This window comes from Mobula hypostoma, chromosome 6 (assembly GCF_963921235.1).
Source record: "Mobula hypostoma chromosome 6, sMobHyp1.1, whole genome shotgun sequence".
Classification (NCBI taxonomy): Eukaryota; Metazoa; Chordata; class Chondrichthyes; order Myliobatiformes; family Myliobatidae; genus Mobula; species Mobula hypostoma.
Window position 1 is genome coordinate 84,902,491 of NC_086102.1, and position 13,279 is coordinate 84,915,769.

The 13,279-nt window shown below is 43.3% G+C and overlaps 1 protein-coding gene across 1 annotated transcript in view; it reads left to right on the forward strand.

Moving 5' to 3' along the window:
* Nucleotides 1-5,268: 5,268 nt before the first annotated feature.
* The window catches only part of LOC134348150 (SPRY domain-containing protein 7), a 40,628-nt gene continuing 32,617 nt past the window's right edge, over nt 5,269-13,279 (forward strand). The window contains exon 1 of the mRNA XM_063051104.1: nt 5,269-5,395. Within this exon, the coding sequence (XP_062907174.1) occupies nt 5,290-5,395 (106 nt within the window). The 5' untranslated portion in view covers nt 5,269-5,289. The remainder of the gene's footprint in view (nt 5,396-13,279) is intronic.

Sequence of the window (13,279 nt, forward strand, 5' to 3'; positions counted from 1 at the left end):
ATGGTGGTGGCTGCATCATGCTGTGGGGATGCTTCACTGCAGCAGGCCCTGGAAGGCTTGTGAAGGTAGAGGGTAAAATGAATGCAACAAAATACAGGGAAATCCTGGGAGGAAAACCTGATGCAGTCTGCAAGAGAACTGCAACATGGGAGAGATTTGTTTTCCAGCAAGACAATGACCCCAAGCATAAAGCCAAAACTACACAGGAATGGCTTAAAAACAACAAAGTTAATGTCCTGGAGTAGCCAAGTCAGAGCCCAGACCTCAAACCAATTGAGAATTTGTGGTGGACTTGAAAAGAGTTGTTCATTCACATTCCCATGCAATCTGACAGGACTTGAGTAGTTTTGTAAAGAAGAATGGAGGAAAATTGCAGTGTCCCAATGTGCAAAGCTGATGGAGACCTATCCACACAGACTCAAGGCTGTAATTGCTACCAAAGGTGCATCCACTAAATACTGATTTGAAGGGGGTGAATACTTATGCAATCAATTATTTTGTGTTTTATATTTATAATTAATTTAGATCACTCTGTAGAGATCTGTTTTCATTTTGACACAAAAGAGTCTTTTTCTGTTGATTAGTGGCAAAAAAGCCACATTGAATTCACTGTGATCCAATATTGTAAAACAAAAAAAAAAATGAAAACTTCCAAGGGGTGAGAATACTTTCTATAGGCACTGTAGATCGGTTGCAGATGTGGGCTGAGAAATGGCAGATGGAGTTTAACCCAGATAAATGCGAGCTGTTGCACCTCAGTACGGCAAATGCAAGGAGACAGTATGCTGTTCAGGAAAAGATCCTTAACAGTGTTGATGAGCAAAGAGACCTTGAGATCCAAGTTACAGCTCCTTGAAAGTCGCTACACAGGTTAATAAGGTAGTTAAGAAAGCTTACAGAACGCTTGCTTTTATTAGTTGAGGCATTGAGTTCAAATGTCAGGAGGTTATGTTGCAACTTTATAAGACTCTGGTTAGGCCACATCTGGGGTATTACGTAGAACTCTGGTTGTCCCAGTATAGGAAGGGTGTTGAGGCTTTGGAGAGGGTGCAGAAGAGGTCTACCAGGATGTTGCCTAGTTTAGAGGGCAAGTGCTATCATGAGAGGCTGGATAAATTTGGGTTGTTTTCTCTGAAGTGGCAGAGGATGAGGGGAGCGCTGATAGAAGTTTACAAGATTATGAGAGGCATAGAGTGGACAGGGATATCTGATCCCCAGGGTTGAAATGTGCATGCATGGAAGGTGAGAGGGCGTACATTCAAGGGGGATGTGAGGGGTAAGGTTTTTATTCAGAGAGCAGAGGATGCCTGGAATGCGCTGGCTGGTATGGTGGTAGAGGGAAATACATCAGAGACACTTAGGAGACGTTTGGACAGCCACATGGATGTAAGGAAGATGGAGGGATATGGACATGGTGGGGTAGGAGTGATTAGTGTTTGAATGATTTTGGTTTGCTTTTTGGCTGGTTCAGCACAACACTGTGGGCTGAATGGCCTGTTCCTGTACTGTAGTCTTCTATGTTCTTTTTCAATACATCAGTGATACCCCACCCTAAACTTCTCCATACAATGTGAAATGAAGAATTTCTCCTCAACACTCAGGCTATCGTTCCTTTTCTGTGTAGTCCCCCGCAATAAACTGAAAGAATAGCACAGAACTAAGAAATGCTCTTTGCCTCTACGAACTGTCTTGCGTTCTCACATTGTTTTTCTAATGGAACATCTGCACTTCTATATAGCTTTTTGTTTCTGGCAAAGCTTCCTTTTTAACCTTATCCTACAAACTTCGCATATTATTCCACATTTGTACTAAATCCATTTCCCAAGCTTGCAGTGTATGGATTTAAGAGTTTCTTTTTCTACAGAAGACCTATGGGCCTTAGCTAACCTTTACTCTGCACTGTCTGAAGTACTTTTGAAATATTACTTCCTTCATACTTTAAGCATCCAGCAAGTTGGCCTGCATTCCCTGAATGCATTTGGTATTGTAAACAGTGAATGAATTTGCTCTTATGGGGTTCAAAACAGTCTCCCATGCTACTTGAGACCAGTGCAAGAGGTGTGGTCTGCTCAAGCATGTTGCAATAATATGATATCTGTTTATGTCTTCCGCAGCAACATTCAGAGACGAGAGGTAACTTACAAAGGTACTATGACATCCGACTTCTGCCTAATAAAATGTGCGTCTTGTATACCTTTGTCCAAACAAGCAAATACTACAGAATATTGAAGTGTATTTTTATTTTCCGCCCAATAATATCAGCATAAGCTAAATCTAATAGTTGAATACAGTTAAATAGTTAAAAACCAGAGCGGACAATATTGACTTTAACCAAGTGTTGTTTCACAATGGAATAAAAACACAGAATGGCTGTACAGGAGAACAGTAGGTTTTTTCATTAAAAAAATTAAAAAGTCAATCAAACCTTGATAGGCAAATCCCCAGATCTGATGGTTTTCTTCCCCAGATTAATAAAAGAAGTAGGAGATGTGCTGTATATAATTCTCCAAACGTTACAGTTAAAAGGTTCATAATCTGAAAAGTGCAAAAACTCCTCCATTGTTTGAGGGGGAAGCAAGATGTGGAATAGATCAGAGACAGTGACCAAACACTTGAATAACAAGAGCTGATCAAACAGCACCATAAAGAAAGTTTGCTTTGTGTTCTACAGCAGACTCTTACATTACAGACCAACATAATATTTTCAGCTGATCTTAAAAGTACAAGAATTATTTGCTATCATTAAGAAACATCTTACAAAGGATGAGAGGATTGATTTGAATTTGCATAAAATTTCTCATTGACTAATTAGCTTACCTGATTTGTGGAGTTTCTTGGGTGGAGTTGAATGGGATTCGTTACAAAACCTGGCAACTCAAGTACTTGGCATATTTGGTCAAGAAAAATAGAATCTGTGATGACCTGGGTAAAAGGAATTGAAAACAAAAGTACTTCAGCTGCTGGAAATCTGAAAATAGAAGATGCTGGAAATTCTCAGCAGGTTGGGCAGTAACTGTGGAAAGAGGAACAGGACAAAAACCCTTGAACAACTGATGAAAGTTCTTTGATCTGAAATGTTATTATTGTTACTTATTGTTTCTCTTTCCACAAAATCCTAAGGTATTTGAGATACCTCAAATACTTCAGTAGAGTTAACAGCAACTTGAGTATTGAGTATCATCATCTTAGAAATTAATATTAATGCCCCACCCATCTGTACCATGAGCATTTTTAACATTGCTAAAGGAATCTTAGGGCATTGATCAATCTAATTAGACCATGGAACTATACATTGTGGCCATTACAGAGACTTGGCTGTCACAAAAGTAGGAATGGCTGCTCAATGTTCTAGGGTTTAGATGACAGACAGGGAGGTAAAAAAAAATGGAGGAATGGCATTGCTAATCAGGGATAGTACTAGAGCTACAGAAAGGGAGGACATTGTGGAGGAATTGTCTGCTGAATTGGTGTGGGTGGGAGTAAGAAACAGGAAGGGAGCAATCATTCTATGGGAAGTATTCTATACACTCAGCAGTAGCAACAGAGACACTGCAGAACAGATCAGGAAGCAGATTTTCAAAAGGTGCAAATAAACAGGGTTGTTTATCATGGGCAACTTCAACTTCCCTAATATTGATTGGCACCTGCCTAGTGCAAAAGATTTTGAAGGGGCAGTATTTGTTCGGTGTGTCCAGGAAGGATTCCCAACACAATATGCGGACAGGCCAACTAGCGAGGCCGTGCTGGATCTAGTACTAGGCAATGAACCCAATCAGGTGACAGATCTCTCAATCGGTGAGCATTTCGGAGGCAGTGACCACAACTCCTTGACCTTTACCATAGCTTTGGGGAGGGTTAGGAGCAGATGGTATGGGTAAGTATTTAATTGGGGGAGTGAATTACAATACTATCAGGCAAGGAGTGAAAATTGGGAAAGATGCAGCTCTATAAACTCTGGTTAGACCACACTTGGAGTATTATGTTCAGCTTTGCTCACCTCATGATAGGAAGGAAATGGAAGCTTTGAGGGTGCAGAGGAGATATAGCAAGATACTGCCTGGATTAGAGAACATGTATTATGCGGATAGTTTGAGCAAACTAGGGCTTTTCTCTGAGAATGAAGGAGGATGAGCAGTGACTTGACAGGGGTGTATAAGATGATGGGGCAGATGTAGAGTGGGCAGCCCTGTACTTTTCCTCAGGACAGAAATGGCTATAAGAGGGCATAATTTTAAGGTGATTGGAGGAAGGTATAGGGGCGATATCAGAGAGTTTTTTTTATACAGTGGTGGGTGCATGAAGCACCCTGCCAGGGGTGGTAGGAGAGGCAGATACATTAGGGACAATTGAGAATTCTTGGGTAAGCACACAGATGAGAGAAGAATGAAGGGCTATATGGGAGGAAGGGTTAGATTGATCTTGGAGTAGGTTAAAAGGTCAGCAGGACATTGTGGGCTGTAGCGCCTGCACTGTGTTACGTTCTACGAAACATAGTTAAGTACAAGGTAATGACTATAATTATTAATTAAAATTGGAATTGAGGTCAAATCCCTTCAAGCTCGTTAACAAGTAAATGACAAGCTTACTTAAAATAAAACAAAATTACCATATTCTCATCCAGGAAATTTCTTCATTGTTCCAACATTTAAAGTCACCCAAGATTTGCGACTATCCAGACTGGAACGTGCTCAAGAGAATGACATATTGACAGAGGTCGTATCTTTTGAATAGAGCCGCACTGAGATCTTTTTCCTACAACACAGGGGGTGGTTGGGAGTGTGGAACCCACATTCCGAAGAGGTGGTGGAGGCATATACTCTCTCAGAATTTAGATAAGCACTTGAAACCGTGACGGGCCTTATGCTGGAAAATAGGATTAGTATTGATGGGTATTCTGTGGCTAACATGAACACATTGGGCAGAAAAGCCTTGTCTCCGTGCTATATGGTTTTATGACCATGTCAGGACCTATTCGATGAAGAGTAGATTCTCCTGCAAATGTCCATTGAATAATCATTTAATAAAAGCAGATAAAACCACACTAAAACGATTGGAATATATTTTTAAGGAATGCAACCCTCCGGCATTGCCGAAAAGCATTAGCTAACCATGAGGTCAAGGGCTCCAACGCACTCCATCGCCCAGGCGCATAAGCACAGCAGCCGGTCAGACAGACGTGACATCTCGCGGCGCCGGCGCTAGCCATGCGCGTTCCCGTAGCCGCGTGCGTGACTGTACGCGCGCGGGCCTGGCAGAAGCGGCGTGACGTCGGCAAGTAAAGTTGAGAATATGGCGTTGTCCGTCTTGTGCTGCTTGAGGTGGTGTGGAAATGGAGGTTCCGGGCACATTCAGCTCAAGGAAATGCCTGCCGTCCAGTTAGACACGCAGCATATGGGTGAGTCAGCGACTTATTATTAACTGAGGAAAACCAATCGGCCACCTCACTCCATTTAATTTACATTTACTATTAGCCCTGTTTTAAAATATCGTCGGGTGGAATGTGAAGATGCTTGGTACCTGGAACGCAGTAACCCAACAACTTTGCTTTGTATTAGAATCTGTAGTCCCCTTTAAATTAACCCAAATCCGCGTCCCTCGGTCGTGTTGATTTATCGTCGCTGACGTAGGTGTGACATGTGATGGCGGCCGCAGATTGATGAGACTATTCACAACAGACGTACCAGTAATTAATCATTAGACACATTTAACTGGTAAGAGTTAATAATATAGTCATAAGATATAGGAGCAGAATTAAGACCATTTGGTCCATCGAGTCTGCTCTGCCATTTCATTATGGCTGATCCATTTTTTCCTCTCAGCCCCCATCTCCTGCCTTCTCCCCGTGTCCCTTCATGCTCTGACCAATCAAGAATCTGTCAACCTCTGCCTTGAATATACATAAAGTCTTGGCCTCGGGTAATGAATTCCACAGATTCACCATTTCCTGGCTAAATAAATTCCTCCTTATTCTTTTATATTCCTGTCATTGACAATTTCTGAACTGAACATCAATCCGCAACCTTAATGGCAATGCCAATTTAGACCACCAACTTCCACACAATCACTTGGAATCATAGGCCCTGTAATGTTAGTCCCCAAGCCTAAGTAATCCATTGCCATGAGCAGGCGCGACAAGATCAACTACAATGTTAGTGGCCATTGGGTGATATGTTGTCGTCATGGAACCAAATTGACTAGGTGTACAGGAGCGGGCTAGGTCCATTGGCTGAGTGGTGTCGAGGCAATAACCCTGCATTCAACATCAGAACAACCAAGGAATTGGTTGTGGAATTTCAGGAAGGTGAAGTCAGGGGACCCCCACCAGCCCTCATTGAGTGTCAGTAGTGGAAAGGGTGAGCGGTTTCAAGTTCCTGGGTGTCAGCATCTGAGGATCTATCCTGGACCCAACACATTAATGCAATCGTGAAGAAGGCAGGCCAGTAGCTTTAATTCATTAAGAGTTTCAAATGTCTATAGATGCATGGCGGAGAGCATACTGACTGGTTCCATCACTGCCTGGTATGGAGGCACCAATGCCCAGGATCGAAAGAGGCTGCAAATGATTGTACATTACGCCAGCTCCATCCTCTTCTCATTACTACCATCAGAGAGGAGGTACAGGAGCCTGAAGATCCACACATAATGTTTTAGTAACAGTTTCTTCCCTTCTACCATCAGATTTCTGAATGTTCCATGAACACTACCTCATTTTTTTCTATTTTGCATTAATATATTTATATTTGTAACTTGTAGTATTTTTATGTATTCTGCTGTTTCAGAACAACAAATTCCATAACTTGTATCAGTGATAATAAACCTGATTCTTATTCTGTGGTGTCTGGTAGCACTCTGGTGTCGGACAGTGGCACTTGAGGTCATGACATTTGACTTTTGTCATTAAGGGTTAAAACTCTTGTTGCAATTTCCAGTGATGGCATATGATATTGAAGTTACATTGTATAGTGTCAGAAGATTGTATGGAGTTTGTAACATGACAAACTATCATTGGGAATCTCAAACACGAGAAATCTCAGTTTCCTTACCCCACACCTTCCGTTTCTTCCTCCTACCCAAGATCCATAAACCTTCCAGTTCAGGTAGACCCATTGTTTCTGCTCGTTCCTGTCCCAATGAACTTATATCTTGCATACCTTGACTCTTTTATTCCCCTCAGTTCAGTCCTTTCCCACCTACATTCGTGAAACTTCACATGCTGTTGATTCTTTCAACAACTTTAAGTTTCCTGGTCCCGATTACTCATTTTCACTATGGATGCCTGTTCCCTATACATCTCTATCCCATATGAGCACCCTAAAGCTCTCAGCTTCTTTCTGGACAACAGGCCCAACCAGTTCCCCGCTACCATCACTCTTCCCTGTCTTCGTCTTTGCCCTCAATAATTTCTGCTTCAACTCCTTCCTCTTCCTTCAAACCAACGATGTAGCCAAGGGCACTCACATGGGTCCCAGCTATGCCTGCTATTTTGTCGGCTATGTGAAACAGTCCGTGTTCCAAGCCTACACTGGCATAGCTCCCCAACTCTTTCTGTGCTACATTGACTACGACATTGGTGCTGCTTCTTGCACCCATGCTGAGCTCATCAACTCCGTCAGCTTTGCCTCCAACTTACATCCTGCCCTCAATTACCTGGTCCATTTCAGAGATAGAGACAGTTTATCTACTGATATCTTTTCTAAACCCTCTGATTCACACAGCCAATCCCTTACTCACTCTTCCTTCAGTTAGTCCTGACGAAGGGTCTCGGCCTGAAACGTCGACTGCGCCTCTTCCTATAGATGCTGCTTGGCCTGCTGCGTTCACCAGCAACTTTGATGTATGTTGATTCACACAGCTATCTGGACTTTACCTTTTCCTATCCTGTCAATTGTAAAAATGCCATCCCCTTTCTCTCAGTCCTCCATCTCCATCACACCTGCTTTCACAATAAGAATTTTCATTCCAGAGCTACTAAGATGTCGTCGTCCTTCAAAGAAAGGGGCATCCCTGCCTTAACCATTAATGCTGCCCTCACCCACATCTCTTCCATTTTGCATATATCTGCCTTCACCTCATCCTCCCACATCCACACCAGAGATAGGGTTCCACTTGTCCTCACCTACCACCCCACTAGCCTCCACATCCAGCACATAAGTCTCCATAACTTCTGCCGTCTCCAGTGGGATCCTGCAACCAAGCACATCTTTCCATCTTTCCCTCTTTCCCTTGCCCCCACTTTCTGCAGGGATCGCTCCCTACATGACTCCTTTGTCCAGTCATCCCTCCCCACTGATCTCCCTCTCTACCAATCAGGGTCCTTCCAGATGAGGCGACACTTCACCTGTGAGCCTGGTGATGCAATCTACTGTATCTTGTGCTCCTGTATATCAAGAGCCCCAATGTAGGTTGGGAGACCACTTCGCCAAGCACCTTCGCTTGGTCCACCAGTAAAAGCAGGATCTCCTGGTGGCCACCCATTTCAATTCTATTACCCATTCCCATTCCGACATGTCAATCCGTGGCCTCTACTGCCACAATGAGGCCACACTCAGGTTGAAGGAGCAACAGCTTCTGTTCCACCTGGGTTGCCTCCAAACTGATGATATGGACATTGATTTCTCGACCTTTCCGTAATTGTTCTTCTTCCCCACCCCCATTGTTCGCCATTCCGGTGACTCCCTCTCACCTCATTTCCTTACCTGCCGATCACCTCCCTGTGGTGCTCTTCCCACTGCCCTTTTTTTCCACAAGGCCTTCTTTCCTCTGCTATCAGATTTCCGCCTTCTCCAGCCCTTTATCTCTTTCACCAATCAACTTCCCAGCTCTTTACTTCACTGCATCCTCCTCCTCTCCCTGTTTCACCTATCACTTACTACCTTCCTCCTCTCCCCCCGCACCCACCTTCTTACTCTGACTTTTCCTCTTTCTTTCCAGTTTCAGTGAAGGGTCTTGGCCTGAAACATCAACTGTTTACTCTTCCATGGATACTGCCTGGCCTGCAGAGTTCCTCCAGCATCTTGTGTGTGTGGCTATCATTGGGAAAGATGCTATCAGATGGTATTAAGAACTGTGGCTTTAGACATTTAGTAGGGATTTTAATGCATGCTTTATCATCTCCGAGGATTGTGGCAATAATCATTTGATACAGTGAGGTAAGTGGGTAATGTGATGGTGTCAGTGGGAAGGTAGCATCAGTGCATTACGTGATCGGGGCGTGTCCTTTAGTCTATGGCATAGGATAGGATTGTGTATTGCGATATCTGTTAATGTAAGCAGTGATTATTGTATTGCGTCAGATCCTCTTATTTAACATTGTGATTCTAGATGACGCTATCAAGCCGACTAAGGCTGCCTGCTATCACAATACCTACTAACATTCTCATGTAGTTTCAGACACCATCGAGTGACACATAACTATTTTGTGCCATAATAGAAACATAGAAACATAGAAAATAGGTGCAGGAGTAGGCCATTCGGCCCTTCGAGCCTGCACCGCCATTTATTATGATCATGGCTGATCATCCAACTCAGAACCCAGCCTTCCCTCCATACCCCCTGACCCCTGTAGCCACAAGGGCCATATCTAACTTCCTTTTAAACATAGCTAATGAACTGGCCTCAACAGTTTGCTGTGGCAGAGAATTCCACAGATTCACCACTCTCTGTGTGAAGAAGTTTTTCCTAACCTCGGTCCTAAAAGGCTTCCCCTCTATCCTCAAACTGTGACCCCTCGTTCTAGACCTCCCCAACATCGGGAACAATCTTCCCGCATCTAGCCTGTCCAATCCCTTTAGGATCTTATACGTTTCAATCAGATCCCCCCTCAATCTTCTAAATTCCAACGAGTACAAGCCCAGTTCATCCAGTCTTTCTTCATATGAAAGACCTGCCATCCCAGGAATCAATCTGGTGAACCTTCTTTGTACTCCCTCTATGGCAAAGATGTCTTTCCTCAGATTAGGGGACCAAAACTGCACACAATACTCCAGGTGTGGTCTCACCAAGGCCTTGTACAACTGCAGTAGTACCTCCCTGCTCCTGTACTCGAATCCTCTCGCTATAAATGCCAGCATACCGTTCGCCTTTTTCACCGCCTGCTGTACCTGCATGCCCACTTTCAATGACTGGTGTATAATGACACCCAGGTCTCGTTGCACCTCCCCTTTTCCTAATCGGCCACCATTCAGATAATAATCTGTTTTCCTATTTTTGCCACCAAAGTGGATAACTTCACATTTATCCAATCCAGTTCCTACTGGCTCTGTACAAGTGTAGTTCAGCTACCAGTCCTCTTCTCCTCTCTCCATAGTGAATTTTCCCTCCAGGTGTTTCCAGCCTTCTGTTGAATGCTAAAGTTGGATTTGCTTTCGTGTCACCCCTACCAGTCCAGAGCCTAACTACTTGCTGCATCACTCGATGGTGCCTGGAGCTACAGGAGAATGATAGTAGGTATTGTGATAGCAGGCGGTGTTGGTAGGCTTGACAGTCCGCAGCTTAAAACCTGCTTTTTTTTTGTTCCCTTTCCCAGTTCTAAACAAGGACCTTCAAATTTAAACCTTAACTGTATTTCTCTTTCTGTAGATGATGTCTGACCTTCTGGGTATTTTCAGCAATTTCTATTTTATTTCTGATTTCCATTGTGTGCATCTTTTACATTTTCAGTGTTGGTAAGCATTGTGGTATTAATGTTGTCAATGACATCCAAACCGTACTTCGACCAGCAGCAGCAGGAAAAAAGTATTTCACCATTATGATTTATCACATCCTCACTTTGTCAGTCAACCAGGGTATCAATTCTTGAAGCGTGCAGAAGTGCATGATGGGAGTAGCACTGGGTCTATCAAGAAGTGAAGTGTCAACCTGTCAAAACTGGAGTACAGGAGTACATACTTGCTAACAGCATGTAGTGGAAAACAATTCAAAAACTATTAGATCAAATCAAAGCTCTGCAGTCAAGCCATATCTAATTGTGAACGGTGGTGGACAATTAAACTGCTAATGTGCCACAGATGCTCAATACGACAACGGTGAAACACAATCTTGTTCAACTAGAAATGCCAAATAAGTAATCTGTTACTTATCCCTGTAACTGGGTTGCCAAACCAGCAGAAATGGACCACTTAGTTGGAGTCTGGTTTAACAGAAGCTAATAAAGTTTTATTAAAGAAATAAGTAACACAGTACTCTAATCGTAAGGATATAAATGCAACAGGTTAGCAATGATAAAACACACATGTACACAGAACTAAGGTAATAAGAATTAACCAAGCTCTTTCGCAGTCTAGGGGTAAAACGATCAGTCTCAAGTGACACAGAGTTCAGTTCAGCTTAGTACAGTTCGCAGTAATCACTGTTGTGCCGTTAGAGAGAGAGAGATAATATGCAAATCTGATTCAGACAGACCTTTGATGTTCTTCACAGTTAGCTTTCGGGCGAATCCTTTTAATATTTTCTGTGGTCACCGACTGTGACCCCTCCGTTCCGGATACGACTGTTCTTCCGCGGTGAACCCGGCACCCAGGCAAGGGCGGACACACACACTAGGTTCCCGCCGATCGTACCTTTTCACCCTGTGAGTCTATGGTCGGTTCCTGTGACCAGACCTCCAAACTCCCACCAACTTGTGGGGGCACACTGCTCTTCCAGAGTCTCGTTATCTCGTGATCTCGTGGTGTGTTGTGCCTTAGCGAACCAGTTCTTTTTATCCCCTTGCTGGGGTATCGCCTGTCCATCAAACTTCAAACAGTTCAGGTTCAAAGCAACCGGTCTGTGAATATTCTGAAGTGTGTTTCTTTCTCGTTAATCTCTCTCTTCTCTCTTATTAGCATTTTGAATGTTTTTCCATTGTCTCTCATATCTCTCTCATCAGCATCAATCTTCTGATAACTTGGTTTGTCATCACAAATCCAATTCGCATTCCTCCCAAGACCCCCAGCATAAAGGCATATCATTGAGCATCAAGGAGAAACCATTCTTCTAGTTTGTATCTTATCTTCCACAAAGCGAGGTGGTGATGGTGTTAGAGGTAGGTCTTCCCAATGCCAAGAATTTCTACACCCATGCAGAACTCAACATAAAACAGTACAGCAAGGGAACAGGCCCTTCCACTCACAAGATTGTGCCAGATCAATTAAATTAGTAATCAAATGGCCAGCTAAACTAATCCATTCTGCCTACACCTTGTCCATTTTCATCCATTCCCATCAACCTTCTCAGCCCTTCCTATTGAGGCGGAGATTCACGTGCACTTCCTCTATATTCCATTTGGTGAGCTCTGCATTGTGATCAAGTGCAGACTAAGTGACCCTGTCTCATGGTTATCTAAAACATCAGGTTACTAACCACTTTAATTCTCTTTCTTCCTTTCCCACTACTTCCTGCCTGCTAGGGTGAAGCCAGATGCAAACCAGAAGCTTCACATGCCGTCTGGGCAACCTGCAACCCACCAGCATGAACACTGAATTCTGTAATTTCAGCTAACTCACTTGCTCTCTGCTCCTTTTTCTCTTTTTCTGATTTACTCAAGTGTTATCACACATATCCACACCCTTGTACCCTCTCACACCCAGCCCTCTATCTCCCAGTTTCCTTTCCTTCCTCTACCTATTCTGTGTGCCCATCTCCCCTCTCCTTCCCCCCCACCACCATCTGCCTACTAAGCCTCCCTTATTTGCCTTCCCCACCCTACTCCATCTGCCAATTAACCCCTCCTTACCTGAATGGAGCTATTGTTTGCCAGATCTTGCTCCACCCCTCACCCTCGTCTTTTTATTCTGGTCATTTCCCCTTTATTCTTTTAGTCCAGATGAATGTCCCAACCCCAGATCGGCTGTCCTATTCCCTACAGTTGCTAGCTGACCCACTGAGCTCCTCCTGCAGCTTGTTTTCTTGCTGTTGCTGCAAGAGTTTCCCCATGACAATATCTTTGTCCCAACTATCTTTAGTTGCATCCTAAGTAGCCAACTTTCTATTATATCAGAATTGAGTATGTTTGATAATTGCACAATGTTTAATTCCATTTGCATCTCCTCAGAAAATAAAGTTATTTACAGTCATATGCACATCTAGGATTTGGGATTGGGTAAGTAAGTGGGATTAACATTTGTTGTAAAAGATTTCCAGCCAATACTTGTTTCCATCTGGATGGAATCCAACTTACTTCCATCCCTTGACATTATTACATTTCTTCTTTGTGTTCCTTGCTATCAATATCTGGTGGTCACCACTGACCCAGCCATGTAGCAGTAGGTGAGAAGCTCTGTAAATCATTTGACAAATGATT